The sequence below is a fragment of the Ovis aries genome, chromosome 12 (genome assembly GCF_016772045.2).
Source record: "Ovis aries strain OAR_USU_Benz2616 breed Rambouillet chromosome 12, ARS-UI_Ramb_v3.0, whole genome shotgun sequence".
Classification (NCBI taxonomy): domain Eukaryota; kingdom Metazoa; phylum Chordata; class Mammalia; order Artiodactyla; family Bovidae; genus Ovis; species Ovis aries.
The window spans coordinates 14628358-14649169 of record NC_056065.1 but is presented as its reverse complement, the minus strand read 5'-3'; the positions used below and the strand labels follow the sequence as shown (position 1 = coordinate 14649169).

At 35.1% G+C, this 20812-nt stretch overlaps 1 protein-coding gene across 3 annotated transcripts in view; it reads right to left on the bottom strand.

Annotated features, from left to right (window-relative positions):
* Positions 1-20812, bottom strand: part of BRINP3 (BMP/retinoic acid inducible neural specific 3) — a 418385-nt gene that overhangs the window by 70306 nt on the left and 327267 nt on the right. For all 3 annotated transcript variants that reach the window (XM_042257081.2, XM_042257082.2, XM_042257080.2), the window contains exons 5-6: positions 10258-10363; positions 1643-1879 (exon numbers count right to left, since the gene is read on the bottom strand). In XM_042257081.2, coding sequence (XP_042113015.1) covers positions 1643-1879; positions 10258-10363 — 343 coding nt within the window. The remainder of the gene's footprint in view (positions 1-1642; positions 1880-10257; positions 10364-20812) is intronic.

Here is a 20812-nt window from a genome sequence, read left to right as displayed (position 1 = left end):
TAAGTTCTTTCTATGCCTAAATTAGGGTTTTTATTGTGAACATGGGGTTGCAAAAAGTCGGACACAACTGAGCGACTGAACTGTACTGATTGTGAACATATATTAAATTTCATTGTCATTGTTTTAAGTGAGTTCACTGGCAATATTATAACTTTCAAGAATATAATCTGACCTCTTGGCAAATAAAACCTCTTTGCCAATTTGAAACTTAGTCATGTCCAACACTTTTGACTAAATGCTACATAATTATACTTGCCACATTCTGAGGACTTTTATTATTCTACTAACAAGAATGATCATATATGTTGTCATCATTTTTCATTTTATATTGAGGCACTCAACTCTTTATTAAAGTTCATTGCTTTATGAAATGAAGGCCATTACAGGTAACATAGTCTATTCTATAAGTAACAATATGGGAGACACAAGTATGCACTCATAAGAATTCAGAAATCGCAGAAACAAACTCCACAGACATTACTAGATCAAAGCTGATCTAAATTTGGTTTAAAAATAAGTAGTAGAGTAAAAGTGCACATTCATGAGATTCCCTTTAATGTGCAGAAAGTATAGAAAAATCCTTCTCTGGATCTTGCCTCAGAAGTGGAACTCAGGGCCCATGAGAATAGTCCAGAAGGGAATCAGAGGTATGGGACTAAGAAAGCCACCTGCCATGTCAGTAAACACAGGCTGTCTGGACTTTGAGCCACCACAGCTCCCCCAACGTGAGCCCAGAGGGAATGCAAGATGGAAACAGGATGCAAACCATCAACCTATCAGAAACTGCAGCAGCCCTGCCAGGTTGCACCCTAAGGTGACCCAGGAAAAGCATAGGATACTGGCCCCAAAAGCTGAAGTGCATAAGACAGAAAAGGCTTTCATCAGCCTTGACTTTTCATCTTCTCTTACATTGAAATAGAGAAGGAAATGGCAATGCACTCCAGTATTCTTGCCTGAAAAATCCTATGGACAGAGGAACCTGGTGAGCCATAGTCCAGGGTCTACAGGGCCACAGAAATGTCAGACAGGACTTAGATACTAAACAACACAGTACACAGAAAAGCAGTCAATTCCTTAACTTGAGATGTCAGGTTTTCCTTAATCAATAGTATCTTCTGATGTTCCAACTACCTGGTCTTTGTTCCAAAACTCCTCTGTAATCCTGGCTCCTCCCTTACCTCTTGGGGCCATCCTTCAGAGCGACCTGAGAGTTCTGTCTCTTCAGAGCCCTTGAAGAGCTCAGAAAATCCACCAAATAAAACACAATTACATAATTCTCAACTTCTAGGCTGTGCACTTTTTTCAGCCCATAGTTTAAATTCTTATATTGAATAAGGCAGGGACCTTCTTTATTAAATGATTAATATGTCAGCTCTAGAGAGGGCTAGGTTCTACTACCATAGTACATAGCATACAAAAAGTACCACATAGGGTTTCAGTAAAATACTGAATAACCAACAATAAAAGCAATATCCACAGCCAAAGAATAATAACAAGTCAAACAAATTTCTTCCAAGTGACAAAAAAAAAAAAAATTCTTCCAAGTATGTAATACTTTCTTCCAAAAGGGTAAAATTGTCTGTTCAATATAACATTTTTGGGGGTATAATTTAGAAGTGTTAGATAAAAATATATGTCTTACCTGATTCCTCAAAGTCAATGTTGTAGGCTTTCCAGGTTTCAGTTATGCGAAGAAGATTCTCTTCCATGGCTTGAATGTCCATGGAAGGGCAATTGCATTCTGGGAACTTGGGGCCACAATGACACCAGCAGTCATTGTCCTTGCAGATAAACTCTCCCTCTGAGTTGCAAGCAATATAGCTCAAAGCTGCTTGTACAAAACGCTCCTGAAGGTAGTCTGGAAGTAGAACTTGCAGCCCTTAAAGAACAAACCAAAAAAGGTAATTCATTTTGATAAAGGCCAAAATATAATACATAATTACAATATTCAGAAAATGTCAAAATGTAGCATAAGTTACAGATTTATGCATATTTTAATATGATTATTAGAAAAAATACTGAATTCTGAAAAATTTGCAAATGTTTACCATTTTTTTCAACATATACTAACTCCAAGCACTTTTCAAGAATCTGGGAAATTATAAAGCATTTAATATCTCAAACTATCTGATTTTATTTTTAAAATTGATTTAATTGGCTATTTTAATTTATTGATCAGAATATTTGATTATTTTTATGTAATGTAGATAGAACTTACCTTTATATATTTTGAAATGAGATGTATGCATTTCTTTTCCACTTATTTTCAAATACTTCCAATATTTTTATTTTACCTTCAAACTATCAGCTTATCTCTACTTAAATATTATTTGCAGCATTGGCAAAAGTGTTATGAACTGTTGCTGTATCTCATGTCATTAAAACACATAAATTTATATGTGTATGTTTTTCAAACGATCACTTCAATTGACTACAGGGAAGTCATCAGAGAGACTGAGTTGTTTCACTGATTATTCCTCGTCAGTCATAGTGATACCGTTTATTACTTTTCTACATGCAAGTTAAGTTACTAATTCTTAAGAACATATCAAGACTAAAAATAAGGTATCAAAAATATTTGGGGAACTCTACTAGTTTTACATTTAAGCATTTGCTACAAAAATCTAATCAAAAGGGTAAATATTCAATATAGTCAGTAGGTAAAAATAAACATAAAAGTAAAGGAAAATTTATTCAATACCTCACAGCTATTTACCACAAAATTTGATTTTTACCCCTTTTACATGCTTCATTTCCAACAAAAAAAAATTGAAGCAAAACAAAACAAAAACACATTTTTTGATGCAATCATTATCTACAAGTTTAATATAACTAAAATCATGAATTAACATTTAGGGGAAAAAGTCAGTCTTATAAAAATCTTGACAATTGTACTTATCCCATTTTTTCAGACTAATGCTACCATAGATTTGTCAGGAAAAGTACTTAGCACATATTTATTACTTTATTATTCATTTTAATTTCATCTCAAATAAATATTGAATGCCTTCCATTTGGAAGATACTTTCTAGGGAAAGTACAACATAAAGATGACCAATTCTTGCCCTAAAGGCATTTGCAATATATTTAGTAGAAGAGGCAATATAATATATAATATTAGAAGTATACAATGTTATTATACAATAGCACTTAATAAGTACTAGAGTCAGGCTACATATATTTCACTAGGTATAATTAATTGGTAAAGTAACCAAATCAGGTTCATAAGATTAATAAAATGTTTCATTAAAAAGATAGACTGGAACATGATTTGATACATGGATACTTTTCAACTTTGAGAGATTTGGGGCGGCCATGGGATAATACATTAGCAATATCACACACAAATGAACTATGGAACATATTTTTTAAATAGCAATTAGTAATATTGTTTTAATTCATATGCACTATGAGAATGCAATGAGTGAGTTTCTTAGAAAAATAAATCCAGGGTAATGTTATTGGGGCTCTTATTTCAGGATGAAGTACCAGGAATTAGTTCACTTGTATTTAAATGATGTTTAACCATGAAAGTACTCTGAGTAGTACTTTAATTTAGATGCAAAAGATATAAAGAAAAAAATTAATTTAGACAGAACACTAAAAGTATCTAAACTAAGGACAAGGTGATAAAGGCAATTTTTTAGGAGACAGGAGAAGAGGAATGGGATCTACTAGACAGTACTTTATATGATGTAAGGCAGGTGAAATATGTCAAATGACTTGGAGGAGTAAAATGTAAAGCTAGATATATTCTTAAATGTCTAGTCCTGTAGATCATCAAATGACTGTGTACTTCAGAAATATCTAATATCTGAAAATACTGATATTCAGTGTTAAAAACTGGCTAAGTCAGAGTTCCTGTTAATGAGACTCAGGACTTTGGACCAGATATATGGAACCCACTGATTATCTCAATTTCAAACAATCAAAAATGAAAAGAAAATCAGAGAATTTATATAACACTTAAAATGTCATAAACCAAGTAGTTACAGTATAATTTTCAATCTGTAAAAATGATAGTGCCTTTGCAGAAACAGAAAAGGATGGAAAAGTAATTTGAGAAGGAAAGATTGCTGGCACAAAATGATGAGTTTAGCTTTAGACACGCAAGGATTTCTGTTGCATGTTATCTCTGCTTTATATATATCTATCAGTCTAAAGAAAGGAAACTGATATTCTGTAAAACCATATTAAAAATGACAATTTTTGTTGGAAAAGAGATTTACAGTCAGACCACTCAAAACTCTTTAACATTAAAACTAGATCATTAATGTAAACAATAATTAATACCTAGAGAGAAAACTTGGACTGTTTTAACAGACAACTCAGAGGGATTGAGGGCTGTCCTATTATAGACATTTTGTTAATGTACAGAAACAACAGAGTACAAATACTGATGAAACCATTATTAGAAAGTCTCCTCAATTATGAGACAAAGCTAAGGAAGAAGAGTTCTGAGCCTAGGGGATATTGTGAAAATGAGCATGTGAGGCATGTTACAAGCTGAAAACCCACTGAGTAAAATATAACCATGTCCAGTATTGGAGGACCAGTTTTTTTTTCAATCAAACTTCTCACTAGGAACAACTAGAAAATATAGTAGGCATATTAAAATAATCTGTCTATACTATATAGTGCAGGGAACAATAGTCAATATTTTATAAGGCAAAATAATCTAAAAAGTATGTGCAGAGAGATTCATATATATATATATGTCACAAAATCACTTTGCTGTACACTTGAAATTAACATGACATTGTAAATAAACTATAATTCAACTTCTAAAAATCTGTTCAAAATGATCCAAAGTCTAATAAAAGTGAGGATGTCTAGAACTACCATGACAAGAAAAGGATCCCTGAGGTGAACCACACAGCCTTTGTCTTAGAGTTTTGTCCGGTTAGCAAATCAAAAATTAAAGTTTAGAGCCAGTCATGATAAAAGATACTAAATTTATCCAGATTTGTTGAAATATATAAGGGCTATATACTCAAGCAGTAATTAAACAAAAATTTAGATTTCATAGGTTTAAAGCATACTTTCAAACAAGTCAGTTAAAATGGATTGAAATGCTACTGCGAATCAAAGTAAACTTTTTCTGAAGAAAAAAAAGATCAAGAATTTTAAGTTATTTTTATAAAGCACAGCATCAAATTTAATAAAAATAATGAGCATATAAATAAGAAAGAATAGTTTATCAAAAATGAACTATAAATTAATGTCAGTCACCTAATAAAGAATTAAACAAACACCATAGACAATTTTGACAAAGAACTGGAAACTAAAAATTATAACCAAATGGAAATTCTGCAAATAAAATATATATACATATACATACATACAAACACACGCACACATACATATAGGAGTTACCAATAATAGATTTAATAGCAGACTAGCCACAGCTGAAGAGATAAACAGCAAACTGGTATATATCATAAAAAATATTGAACACAGAATAATAAAATGACAAATGGATATAAAGAACAGAAAACAGTAGAAAGGACACATAGTTCAGTCTCTTAGTCATGTCTGACTCTTTGTGACCCCGTGGACTGCAGCAAACCAGGCCTCCCTGTCCATCAACTCCCAGAGTCCACTCAAACTCAGATCCATTAAGTCGGTGATGCCATCCAACCATCTCATCCTCTCCTCATCCGTCCCCTTCTCCTCCTGCCTTCAATCTTTCCCAGCTTCACGGTCTTTTCGAAACAAGGAGTCAGTTCTTTGCTTCAGGTGGCCAAAGTACTGGAGTTTCAGCTTCAGCATCAGTCCTCCCAGTGAATATTCAAGACTGATTTCCTTTAGGATGGACTGGTTGTATCTCCTTGCAGTCCAGGGGACTCTCAAGAGTCTTCTCCAACACCACAGTTCAAAAGCATCAATTCTTCTGAGCTCAGATTTCTTTATAGTCCAACTCTCACATCCACACATGACTACTGGAAAAACCATAGCTTTGACTAGACAGACCTTTGTTGGCAAAGTATTGTCTCCACTTTTTAATATGCTGTCTATGTTGGATATAACTTTTCTTCCAAAAGAAAAGACACATAGGTCATGACTAAATAATCTAATAACACAGTTAATTGGAACTTCATGATGAGAGTAGAGGAAGAAAGAAGCAATATTTGGTGAATAAAAACTTAAGAAATATAATAAATTCTTGAGACGAATAAAGTTCTAATTTGCATCACACAAACATAAAGACTAGTAAGACAGACAATTGTGAAAATGATCAGCTGACCAGAGAACTTCAGTACTGTATAGCTCATGTCTCAACAGGCATGAGTTTGAGCAAGCTCTGGGAGATGGTGAAGGTCAGGGAATCCCAGCATGCTGCAGTCCATGAGGTCACAAAGAGACAGACACAACTGAGTGACTGAACAAAAAATAGCTCATGTACTACCTAAAGGAATATGAAGAGTGTGAAAACCTAAGGACTCCCTTGAATGTGATGAAGTTGATGTCTAAACTTTTTATCATACATTAAATAGATCAAAAGTAGGCAATGTCTTGTATTATAAATATCTTAAAATAAAAATATTACATGACATATCTGTATGTACTGGCAGAATCTAATGCCAGCAATCTGGCATCAATATTCTCCTTTAAAAAGAACAAGTGAGCAATGTGTATGTGTGTATGTATGTGTTGTGTGTGTGTGTGTTCTCTCCTTGAAGTCACCATTTCATTTCACTGTCCTACAAGTTTTTGTACTAATATATTACATTTTATTACTAAACATCTTTCTTTAATCACAGTCATGTCTCTACTATAAAAATCAATGATTGAAAAAATATATATGTTTTTCTGAAAATTATAAACATACAAAATTTTGTAGCATGAATTACATAAAATATAGTTTTCTAATAATGAAAAAATTTTAAATCACTATGATTTGAATTATTATAATTACTAATAATATACAATTAAATAGTTGTATGTATTAAAGTATTGATAAATAACTTTTAAAGACAAATGTTATCTGTTCCTTGAAAACGCATGATTTAATGAATTGATAGAGCTTTGTTAATTACTGTGGGATTTTTCTAGAAATATAAATTAATATGAATTATTTCAAAGTAAATTATTTGCCTTCTTTTAATTTTTGTATATGTGAGCTCTAAGAACCCTAGAAAAGGAAATGACAACCCACTCCAGTATTCTTGCCTGGAGAATCCCATGGACAGAGAAGACTGGTGAGCTATAACATGGAGTTGCAAGAGTCAGACATGACTTACTGACTTCACCACCACCAAGCCCTAAGAAAATGTGTTCCAACATATCAATAGATTAAAAAAAGGAAACAGGATAGTTTTTTAAGCAATATAATCAGACTTATTATAAGCAAAAAATAATTGCCTAGTGCTCCATCATTTATTATCTATTTGATAATACAGTCTTGTGCCAATTTTGCTGAAACAAAGCATTAGGAACCAACTGATGTGGAAAAATATTTGTTACCTAATCACATGGATCATTCACTTTCTGGGAACTTTACCAAAATATTACTACCAAAATTTAATAACTTTGAATTACTTCTGTTATCCTTTGACACAAATGTACCTTGTTTGATATGTTAAATTCTTAAGTGGGTTGAAAACTTGAAATATTCATTTCAATATGTATTTGCTAATATTCCCTATGAATTACATTTTGTTATATGTATTAAATGTATTTTCATCAATACTTCAGAGTAGTAGATATGGATCTTTCAATTAAAAAAAAAAAGTGTCTGCTCTGAAACCTGATTGACAAAGCCAGACAGAAAGGAGATAAATCCAGCTTACTCACTGCCAGGAAGCATTTGATTTCATTTGTTTAAGTCAAAATCAATGTGCTAATGTGTAATGCATCTCTCTGACATCTCATTTATGAATGTCAATTCTAACATAGATAGTTAAGTCATGGAATTCGTTTTGAATTTTTTGCCTAATGCTGTACCTCAGTAATTCTTATTGATGCTTTCTTTGCTCTGATAAAATTCTACTTCAGGAACAATTCTTTTTCTTCTAGAAGACCAGAGCTTCAGAAGAAGAAGGTCAATAATAGAGCTGAACTCAATATCTCCAAATGGACCAAACACTGATTCTAGTGCTTCACCTCATGCTTACAAGCAAAACACAAGGTCTCTCTCTCTCTCTCTCTCTCTCTCTCTCTCTCTCTCTCTCTCTCTCTCACACACACACACACACACACACACATCATCTATACCTATGCACATCTATCCATCAACCAGCTAACTATGAAAGACACAAATACCTATGGTAGCACTTTAATATTAAAGATTCATCTGAAACATCAGTTTTTGCAATTGCCACATATAGTGACCCAGGGTTTTATAAATACTTCTCAAAGAGATGTACCATGGTAACCTTCTGGAATTGGTGAGTGTTTTGCATTCCTTTTTTTCTTTTTAGTGGAGAAGGCCTACTATTTTTTGTTATATAATATTTGTATACATATATTTAATATATTAAAGGTGAGATTGAATAGGTGCAGCAGCATGATATTGTAAGTACAGATGAAATTTAAGAAAGAGTACATGGGATATTGAGGGTCTTGATATTGATTTTCACAGCATTATCTTTGCAAGGGACTTTGTGCACTGTGGTACAAATATAGTTGTAACTAGTCCTAGCAAGTAGTAAAATGTGAAAGAGATGAAGGTTTCTGCCTTACATAAATTGAAAGGAACAGAAAAAATAGTTACACAAAAGGGGGCATGTCTCCTCATTTATTCCTTGTGCTGATTTTTTTCCAAGGCTGACAGGAGGTAGAAGTTTTATGTTTAAATATTATATTCTTAATACTGAACACAGTAAATCAATAGTGTTAATCCACAAAGATAAAAATCAAAAGTGTTAATAAATACAATTGGATCAATTGAAATAAATATATTTGATATAAAAATCCCTTGTCTTTTTTCTAGTAAAATTAACACTGTGATGGAAAGTCAATACATTTTAAAAAGGGGTGAATAGTAGAGAATCATAGGTAATAATGAGAGATTGTACTTCTATTTAAATTAGAGAAAATATTTCAATAACTTTAAAGCTAAGATTGACAATAATAACTTGGATAGCATTTAGAGTTTAAAAATTTAAGCACTTTCTCTGTGACTTTGTACAATTTAAATTGAATGAAATCTATTTATTAGTTAAGTTAAATTTAAATAACCTGATGCCTTTAAATTTTTAGATGGAAAATTGAGGAAAATCCCATAAACTTCTGAAATTTTAAACATTTTTATGTAAAACTGAATAATGCAAATAAAGCTTTAATTTAAGCAATTAAGGAAAGTAGACTAGAGAAGAACAACTCAAAATTACCCCTTTGATCAGTGAATTAAATTTAGATTATGTGTCATCAAAAAGGCATTTTTGAACTTATTCAGCTAGTACATGTTTAAACATGTGGATACATAACCTTTCCCTGTCTGTATGAATGAGTGATATACACATGCTTAAACATTTAGGGGATAAAATAAAATTATGGTTTTAAAAAGTTCCCTATTGAATTATTTCACAAAGTATAGTAATAGAAAGACAATAAATTATTACCATTATCATGAATCTATCTTTATAAAAGAAATAATGCAAGTATAAATATTTTGTTAATATACTCTTAGGTATATAACTATTTGTCAGAAGAGAAAGGCAGCCTTAACTATCATATTAAGTTATGTTTAAAATGTCAAAATTTCACATTACAGTATACTCAAATATGGTTACAAAAAGGGCTTCCCCCGTGCCTCAGCTTATCTTCCTGCAAGGTGGGAGACTTTTCGATCCCTGGGTTGGGAAGATCCCCTGGAGAAGGGAAAGGCTACCCAATCCTGTATTATGGCCTAGAGAATTCCATGGACTGTAAAGTCCATGGGGTTGCAAAGAGTCCAACACGACTGAGCAACTACCACTTTCACTTTCATGAGGAAGAAGTTAAAGCTCAAGGAAAGCTAAGGAAAACTGCTATTTATTGAGACAATGATTACTGTGTGGAAAAAAAATATTATCATGATGTATTTTCAATTCTTATCAATTATTTAATTTAAAAAGTAAAGTGAATTTTGACATTCTCTTCATCTGGTCTAGAATGTTTATATCAGTTAAAGATTAGAAGCCTTTTATAAGAATTTTAAAAGCCTAATACTGAACATACAGCTTATTAAAAAAAAAGAGAAGAAGAAAGAAATCACAACTGGATAACTGTCATTCAGGCTCATAGAGAATTAATGAAATTTCAGCTACATACCTTGCAACTGAATCTTATTCTCAGGACTCTGAACCAGAACAGAACTGACAGAATCTAGGTTGTCATAGTTACTGCAGCCAAGAGGACCCGTTCGTGTTTCTGTTACCTGAAGAACAAAACATCAACTTTATTATACGTACCAGACCTTACTGTGTTCTTTCCATTCAATCTATTAATAGTTGTCACACACACGTACATTGGACAGTAAACATCACTAAAAAGTCTAGGATCTGATACACATCAACAATACACCTAAGCAGAAAGAAGACAAATGATGCCTTTATCCTCAATTCCATTTCCTTCCCTTTGGCCACGCATCAATCTTCAGAGAAAATAATGGAAGCCGTCTTTAGTCAACAACATCACTCATAAAAGGTTACCGATTTTGCCAAGACTGAATTTACCAAGATATGACAGAGCATGCTCCTTTAGGTAGAAAGCAAGTTTTGACTCATATGAGACTAGTTTCTTGTTTGTTCATCTCTCATCAATAAATCAAAACCATCTTCCAGGCTACTGTCTAAAGACTGATTTTATTATTTCATTTTTCTACTAAAAAAATCTACTATTTCCTACTCTTTTATGCTGGTATCAATATTTAAACTCTTCTGTGTGGCCTCCATCTGCCCCTCTTTTCCCAGAAGGCAGGCAATCTTGCCATCCAGTTGGACTTTGTTAATTCTCTGCCTTTGCTCATACAACATCCTTCACCTTATCCCACCTTTCTCCTTTCAGATAAATTGATTTTTTTTTTTACCCTCAAGATTGACCTTGTGTTCAAAAACCTACACAAAGTAGTCCCTAATGATTCCTACTTGTATTACTTCACCATTTGTATAAAGTTATGGTTTGCAGAGTCCAGCCTTAGCACTTAATTATGGAATCACATAGAGTGATTCCCCCCGCCCCCCCACCATGGGTATTGTGGGATGAATAGTATCAGATGAAATGTTTAAGTGATTATATCAGACTGGAAATTTATCCTGAGGATATTTTTTTTAATACAAATATATTTTAAAGCAGAGGAGTATTATAATCATTTTAGGGTTTTACAAAGATACTCTCAACAACCAGAAAGTTTTGCAAAACACTGTTGATCTCATTTCATTTCACAGTCCACAGCCACACAATGGCTTCCCAACTCGCTCAGAGTGAAAGCCAGAGCTCTTTGGTATGACTAAAAAGCTGCTCTATTTTCAAGATTCCCAATACCTCTCTAACTCATCTCTCCCTCTCTTCGTCATACTCCATCCCAAGCACAATGGCTTCTTTGCTGTTCCCAAAACACACTAGCTATTCTCTTGTCTCATGATTTTTGACTTGCTGTTCCTGTATCTGAAATGCTCTTCCTCAAAATATTTCTGAGCTCACTCTTTCACTTTCTTCATTTCTACTCAAATGTATCTCTCTCCGGATCACTTGGACTAACCAATGTTAAATGAACATACCTTCCCACATTTCTTTATTCCAACTATTATTTCCTCTGCTCCTTACCTGTCCTATCTTTTCCACAGTAGTTTCAGCTTATAACATGCTGCATAATTTATTCATTTATCATGATTATTGTCAATACCTCTCATTAGAATGCAAGCTCCACCAAGCACAGGGGATATTGCTTATTTGTTTACTGAACTATTTGCAGAACAAATCACGCTCTTGTGTAAACCCACAGGTATTAATACTAAGACAAAAACAAGAGGACAGTGTGAGGGGAAAGCCAAACCTAGGAAGATATTAATGTCATTATTAAGATAATGAAGGCCTGAGTGGGACAGTGGCAATATGATTTATCTGAAGAAGATGGTTTTGAAAAACTAGAACTAATAAGACTATGCAATGTTGAGAATGAAGTTTCTAGACTAAGTGATAACATTTAAATATAAGGCAAAGAAACTCCATTGTGAAGAACATGTAAGGAAGCCTGATTTTGACCATTTTGACTATGACTTGAACAACACAGTAATTAACCTCCAATTAAAAGAAATAAATTTATATTTAAAAAAATACTATGGGGAGGGTGGTGGGAGGGATGTTCATGTGGGAGGGAACATGGGTAAACGTATGTCTGATTCATGTTGATGTTTGGTAGAAACTGACACAGTACTATAAAGCAATTATTCTTTATTTAAAAATAAATATTTTTAAATTTAAAAAAAGAAGTGACAATGTGGTATATTTCTTGGAAGCTATGTCAAACATGGAATCACTATTTTGGGAGTCAAAAACACATAGGTGATAATCAAAGACAGGGCAGCGATGGACATGTCACCTCAGGTGCATGGGGAGAATGCATAATTGTATTATGAAAATTCTTTCACATTTTCTAAACAGCAAGTCCTTTAGAATAACCCAGACTGGCTATGAGCACACACCAACCACTGGGGATGTGGTTTACTCTTTCTCTAACACCACGTAAACTTGTGTGCTCATCTACTGCTGCTCTCCAGTGGTGACACTGAATAGTCCTTCTTTCGTTCAGGAGAATAATTTCTGACATTGATGTGTCATGTACAGCCATGTACATAAGCATGCGTGTGTATAAATAATATTAAATATAAATGATTCACGACAAAGAATAACAGGAGAATTTTCTGTCTCTAGGATTTCCCAGGCAAGAATACTGGAGTAGGTTACCATTTTCTTCTCCAGGAAATCTTCCCAATCAAGGGATCGAACTCATCTCCTGCATTGGCAAGCTAATTCTTTATCACTGAGCCACCTGGGAAGACCATTTAGAATTTGAGATAATATAAATCTTCATCTTGTTCTATCAGGTAGTTTATTTCCCCCCCAACACACACCAAAACAACATACATACCACATTAATACACGCAAACTCTAATATTGCCATTTTAAGGAAGCTTTCTAAATAAATATTCTCATTGACATATGAGATCTTAGAAATTGGTATGTAATCCTACACAGCTAACTGTTGAAAGAGGATAAACAAGATTATTTTTTCTCATTACAGACAATTCCTAATTCAATCACTATGTTCTTGAGAATAAATACAGGGGATTTAAATAAGAGTCTCACAAATTTTAAGAATATTTGAATATCTGTGTGTGTGTGTTCAGTTGCTCAGTAATGTCCAACTCTTTGTGACCCCATGGATGATAGCCTGCCAGGCTTATCTGTCCATGAGATTTCCCAGGTATTATCTCTATTTCTATCAATCATTTTATTCCTGCACCTCTAGAGTATACAATAATAATAATAATATTGCATATTCATATTTATAATTTTATTTTATACTTTATCATTCATAACTGACTTTACTAATCATTGTTTGATTTATTTATTTTTTTAATATTCAGTTTTTTATTTTTATTTTTACTTTATTTTACTTTACAATACTGTATTGGTTTTGCCATACATTGACATGAATCCACCACGGGTGTACATGCATTCCAGAATATGAACCCCCCTCCCACCTCCCTTCCCATAACATCTCTCTGGGTCATCCCAGTACACCAGCCCCAAGCATCCTGTAATCCTGCATCGGACATAGACTGGCGATTCATTTCTTACATGATAGTACACATGTTTCAATGCCATTCTCCCAAATCATCCCACCCTCTCCCTCTCCCTCTGAGTCCAAAAGTCCACTCTACACATCTGTGTCTCTTTTGCTGTCTCACATACAGGGTCATCATTGCCATCTTTCTAAATTCCATATATATGTGTTAGTATACTGTATTGGTGTTTTTCTTTCTGGCTTACTTCACTCTGTATAATCAGCTCCAGTTTCATCCATCTGATCAGAACTGATTCAAATGTATTCTTTTTAATGGCTGAGTAATACTCCATTGTGTATATGTACCACAGCTTTCTTATCCATTCATCTGCTGATGGACATCTAGGTTGTTTCCATGTCCTGGCTATTACAAACAGTGCTGCGATGAACATTGGGGTACATGTGTCTCTTTCAATTCTGGTTTCCTCGGTGTGTATGCCCAGCAGGGGGATTGCTGGGCCATAAGGTAGTTCTATTTGCAATTTTTTAAGGAATCTCCACACTGTTCTCCATAGTGGCTGTACTAGTTTGCGTTCCTACCAACAGTGTAGGAGGGTTCCCTTTTCTCCACACCCTCTCCAGCATTTATTGCTTGCTGACTTTAGGATCGCAGACATTCTGACTGGTGTGAAGTGGTACCTCATTGTGGTTTTGATTTGCATTTCTCTGATAATGAGTGATGTTGAGCATCTTTTCATGTGTTTGTTAGCCATCCGTATGTCTTCTTTGGAGAAATGTCTATTTAGTTCCTTGGCCCATTTTTTGACTGGGTCATTTATTTTTCTGGAATTGAGCTGCATAAGTTGCTTGTATATTTTGAGATTAGTTGTTTGTCAGTTGCTTCATTTTCTATTATTTTCTCCCATTCAGAAGGCTGTCTTTTCACCTTGCTTATAGTTTCCTTTGTTGTGCAGAAGCTTTTAATTTTAATTAGATCCCATTTGTTTATTTTTGCTTTTATTTCCAGAATTCTGGGGGGTGGATCATAGAGGATCCTGCTGTGATTTATGTCTGAGAGTGTTTTGCCTATGTTCTCCTCTAGGAGTTTTATAGTTTCTGGTCTTACATTTAGATCTTTAATCCATTTTGAGTTTATTTTTGTGTATGGTGTTAGAAAGTGGTCTAGTTTCATTCTTTTACAAGTGGTTGACCAGTTTTCCCAGCACCACTTGTTAAAGAGATTGTCTTTACTCCATTGTATATTCTTGCCTCCTTTGTCAAAGATAAGATGTCCATAGGTGTGTGGATTTATCTCTGGGCTTTCTATTTTGTTCCATTGATCTATATTTCTGTCTTTGTGCCAGTACCATACTGTCTTGATGACTGTGGCTTTGTAGTATAGCCTGAAGTCAGGCAAGTTGATTCCTCCAGTTCCATTCTTCTTTCTCAAGATTGCTTTGGCTATTCGAGGTTTTTGGTATTTCCATACAAATCTTGAAATTATTTGTTCTAGTTCTGTGAAAAATATCGCTGGTAGCTTGATAGGGATTGCATTGAATATGTAGATAGTATACTCATTTTCACTATATTGATTCTTCCTATCCATGAACGTGGTGTATTTCTCCATCTATTAGTGTCCTCTTTGATTTCTTTCATCAGTGTTTTATAGTTTTCTATATATAGGTCTTTAGTTTCTTTAGGTAGATATATTCCTAAGTATTTTATTCTTTTCGTTGCAATGGTGAATGGAATTGTTTCTTTAATTTTTTTTCTACTTTCTCATTATTAGTGTATAGGAATGCAAGGGATTTCTGAGTGTTGATTTTATATCCTGCAACTTTACTATATTCATTGATTAGCTCTAGTAATTTTCTGGTGGAGTCTTTAGGGTTTTCTATGTAGAGGATCATGTCATCTGCAAACAATGAGAGTTTTACTTCTTGTTTTCCAACTTGAATTCCTTTTATTTCTTTTTCTGCTCTGATTGCTGTGGCCAAAACTTCCAGAACTATGTTGAACAGTAGCAGTGAAAGTGGGCACCCTTGTCTTGTTCCTGACTTTAGGGGTAATGCTTTCAATTTTTCATCATTGAGGATAATGTTCGCTGTGGGTTTGTCATATATAGCTTTTATTATGTTGAGGTATGTTCCTTCTATTCCTGCTTTCTGTAGAGTTTTTATTACAAATGGATGTTGAATTTTGTCAAAGGCTTTCTCTGAATCTACTGCGATAATCATATGGCTTTTATTTTTCACTTTGTTAATGTGGTGAATTACATTGATTGATTTGCGGATATTGAAGAATCCTTGCATCCCTGGGATAAAGCCCACTTGGTCATGGTGTATGATCTTTTTAATGTGTTGTTGGATTCTGATTGCTAGAATTTTGTTGAGGATTTTTGCATCTATGTTCATCAGTGATATTGGCCTGTAGTTTTCTTTTTTTGTGATATCTTTGTCAGGTTTTGGTATTAGGGTGATGGTGGTCTCATAGAATGAGTTTGGAAGTTTACCTTCCTCTGCAATTTTCTGGAAGAGTTTGAGTAGGATAGGTGTTAGCTCTTCTTGAAATTTTTGGTAGAATTCAGCTGTGAAGCCGTCTGGACCTGGGCTTTTGTTTGCTGGAAGATTTCTGATTACAGTTTCAATTTCCGTGCTTGTGATGGGTCTGTTAAGATTTTCTATTTCTTCCTGGTTCAGTTTTGGAAAGTTGTACTTTTCTAAGAATTTGTCCATTTCTTCCACATTGTCCTTTTTATTGGCATATAATTGCTGATAGTAGTCTCTTATGATCCTTTGTATTTCTGTGTTGTCTGTCGTGATCTCTCCATTTTCATTTCTAATTTTATTGATTTGATTTTTCTCTCTTTGTTTCTTGATGAGTCTGGCTAATGGTTTGTCAATTTTATTTATCCTTTCAAAGAACCAGCTTTGGCTTTGTTGATTTTTGCTATGGTCTCTTGTTTCTTTTGCATTTATTTCTGCCTTAATTTTTAAGATTTCTTTCCTTCTACTAACTCTGGGAGTCTCCATTTCTTCCTTTTCGAGTTGCTTTAGGTGTAGAGTTAGGTTGTTTATTTGACTTTTTTCTTGTTTCTTGAGGTATGCCTGTATTACTATGAACTTTCCTCTTAGCACTGCTTTTACAGTGTCCCACAGTTTTTGGGTTGTTGTGTTTTCATTTTCATTAGTTTATATGCATATTTTGATTTATTTTTTGATTTCTTCTGTGATTTGTTGGTTATTCAGAAGTGTGTTGTTCAACCTCCATATGTTGGAATTTTTAATAGTTTTTCTCCTGTAATTGAGATCTAATCTTAATGCATTATGGTCAGAAAAGATGCTTGGAATGATTTCAGTTTTTTTGAATTTATCAAGGTTAGGTTTATGGCCCAGGATGTGATCTGTCCTGGAGAAGGTTCCGTGAGCACTTGAGAAAAGGTGAAATTCATTGTTTTGCAGTGAAATGTCCTATAGATATCAATTAGGTCTAACTGGTCTATTATATCATTTAAAGTTTGTGTTTCTTTATTAATTTTCTGTTTAGTTGATCTGTCTATAGGTGTGAGTGGGGTATTAAAGTCTCCCACTATTATTGTGTTATTGTTAATTTCCCCTTTCATACTTGTTAGCATTTGTCTTACATATTGTGGTGCTCCTATGTTGGGTGCATATATATTTATAATTGTTATATCTTCTTCTTGGACTGATCCTTTGATCATTATGTAGTGGCCTTCTTTGTCTCTTTTCACAGCCTTTGTTTTAAAGTGTATTTTATCGGATATGAGTATTGCCACTCCTGCTTTCTTTTGGTCTCTATTTGCGTGGAATATCTTTTTCCAGCCCTTCACTTTCAGTCTGTATGTGTCCCTTGTTTTGAGGTGGGTCTCTTGTAAGTGGCATATAGAGGGGTCTTGTTTTTGTATCCAGTTAGCCACTCTTTGCCTTTTGGTTGGGGCATTCAACCCATTTACGTTTAAGGTAATTATTGATAAGTATGATCCAGTTACCATTTACTTTATTGTTTTGGGTTTGGGTTTATACACTCTTTTTGTGTTTCTGTCTAGAGAATATCCTTTAGTATTTGTTGGAGAGCTGGTTTGGTGGTGCTGAATTCTCTCAGCTTTTGCTTGTCTGTAAAGCTTTTGATTTCTCCTTCGTATTTGAATGAGATCCTTGCTGGGTACAGTAATCTGGGCTGTAGGTTACTGTCTTTCATCACTTTAAGTATGTCTTGCCATTCCCTCCTGGCCTGAAGAGTTTCTATTGAAAGATCAGCTGTTATCCTTATGGGATTCCCATTGTGTATTATTTGTTGTTTTTCCCTTGCTGCTTTTAACATTTGTTGTCTTTGTGTTTGATCTTTGTTAATTTGATTAATATGTTTCTTGGAGTGTTTCGCCTTGGGTTTATCCTATTTGGAACTCTCTGGGTTTCTTGGACTTGGGTGATTATTTCCTTCCCCATTTTAGGGAAGTTTTCAACTATTAGCTCCTCAAGGATTTTCTCATGGTCTTTCTTTTGTCTTCTTCTTCTGGGACTCCTATAATTCGAATGTTGGAGCGTTTCATATTGTCTTGGAGGTCTCTGAGATTGTCCTCATTTCTTTTAATTCGTTTTTCTTTTTTCCTCTCTAATTCATTTATTTCTACCATTCTATCTTCTATTTCACTAATCCTATCTTCTGCCTCCGTTATTCTACTATTTGTTGCCTTCAGAATGTTTCTGATCTCATTTATTGCATTATACATTATATATTGACGTTTTTTTAATTTCATCTAGGTCCTTGTTCAACATTTCTTGAATCTTCTCAATCCTTGTCTCCAGGCTATTTATCTGTGATTCCATTTTAATTTCAAGATTTTGGATCATTTTCACTATCAATATTCAGAATTCTTTCTCAGGTAGATTCCCTATCTCTTCCTCTTTTGTTTGGTTTGGTGGACATTTCTCCTGTTCCTTTACCTGCTGAGTATTCCTCTGTCTCTTCATCTTGATTATATTGCTGCATTTGGGGTGGCCTTTCTATATTCTGGGAATTTGTGGAGTTGTCTTTATTATGGAGCTTCCTCACTGTGGGTGGGGTTGTATCAGTGGCTTGTCAAGGTTTCCTGGTTAGGGAGGCTTGTGTTGGAGTTCTGGTGGGTGGAGCTGGGTTTCTTCTCTCTCGAGTGCAATGGAATGACCAGTAATGGGTTATGAGACGTCAATGGTTTTGGAGTAACTGAGCTGCCTGTATATTGAAGCTCAGGGGCGTGTTCCTGTGTTGCTGGAGAATTTGCGTGGTATGTCTTGCTCTGGAACTTGTTGGCCCTTGAGTGGAGCTTGGTTTCAGTGTAGGTATGGAGGCGTTTGGTGAGCTCCTATTGATTAATGTTCCCTGAATTCAGGAGTTCTCTGATGTTCTCAGGCTTTCGACTTAAGTCTCCTGCTTCTGGTTTTCAGTTTTATTTTTACAGTAGCCTCTAGACTTCTCCATCTATACAGGACTGATGATAAAACATCTAGGTTAAAGATGAAAATTTTCTCCACATTGAGGGACACCCAGAGAGGTTCACTGAGTTACATGGAGAAGAGAAGAGGGAGGGAGTAGTTAGAGGTGACTGGAATGAGATGAGGTGGGATTAAAAGAGGAGAGAGCAAGCCAGTAATCACTTCCATATGTGCACTCCACAGTCTGGACCGCTCAGAGGTATTCACGGAGTTATACAGGGAAGAGGAGAGGGAGGAAGTAGACAGAGGTGGTCAGGAGGATAAAAGAGGGAAATGGAAAGGAGAGACAAATCCAGCCAGTAACCAGTTCCTTAGGTGTTCTCCACCGTCTGGAACACACAGAGATTCACAGAGTTGGATAGAGAAGGGGGAGGGAAGAGACAAAGGCCACCTGGTGGAGAAAAAGGAGAGTCCAAAGGAGGACAGAGTGGTCAAGCCAGTAATCTTGCTCTCAGGTAAGATTGGGTAGTGAAGTTTGGGTTTTTAAATGCACAAAATTGACAACAAAAACCAAAAAGCAAAGATTAAAAATCTAGAATAGAGGTTGGATTTTCAAAAATACAATATTAAAGAAAAGAAGAAGGAAAAAAGAAAACAAAAAACAAAGCCACAAGAAGTATTATAAAACACCAACAACAACCACACAAAGAGTATATATGGTGTTTGCTTTAAAAGTCTTTTTTTTTAAAAAAAGTAAGAGTAGGTTATAGAAATAAAAATTAAAGGAGAAATAGAGGACTTAACAATTTTAAAAAGTTAGGGGGGAAAAAAAAAGAAGAGAAAGAAAAGAAGAAAAAACAACCCCACAACAACATCAACAAAAAACAAACAAAAAATTAAAAAAAAAAAAAAAAAGGAATGATTGTAAAAATAGTAAAGATATTTCTGGCCCTTTCTCTGCTGTTGTGGGCAGTGTGGGGTCACTTCCAAGGCGGTGCCCTCTGTTTAACTTCTTCTGTTTGCTGGTCTCTTCAGTGTCTGATTTCCATCCTGACATGGGGAGGGGCGGTGGTGGACACTTTTTTTTTATTTTTAGGCTAACTTGTTCAGTCCCGCTGTGGGGAGGGAAGGATGCTGCAAACAAATAACACTGTCGTGTGCACGAGCCCCGCTGGGCCTGTCCCTGCTCACAGCGCACAAACCGCTCCGGCTCTACATTGCTCAGCCGGGAACTGTCTGAGGTCGGCCCTAGGCTGCGTGCATCTCTCCGGTCTAAGCCGCTCAGGTTCAGCGCTCAGGTAGCCTTCAGAGGCGCAGATTCGGTTGTTGACTGCATTTTGTGCCCTTCCCAGGTCCCAGTATCTCAGGTGTTTGGCGAGCACGGTTGCTGCGACTTGACGCCTTTCCTGTCTCTGCTGCTCAGTTTTCTGGGTGTACCGCTGGCACCTCTTGTGAGGCAGATGGTGATTGTCCAGCACCCCCAGAAGTCTTAGCAAAGAAGCCTGCTTGCAGTTTGGTAGGTAAAGTCTCTCCGGGGCTGTGATTGCCCCTTTCCAGCCCTTACGGCTCTGGCTGCCTGTCCCCGGCGGGGGATGGTCTACAACTGGGTATTTCCATTCCGTCCTTTGTTCTGTGTGCGGTCCTAGTGGTGTCTTATGTTTGAGCT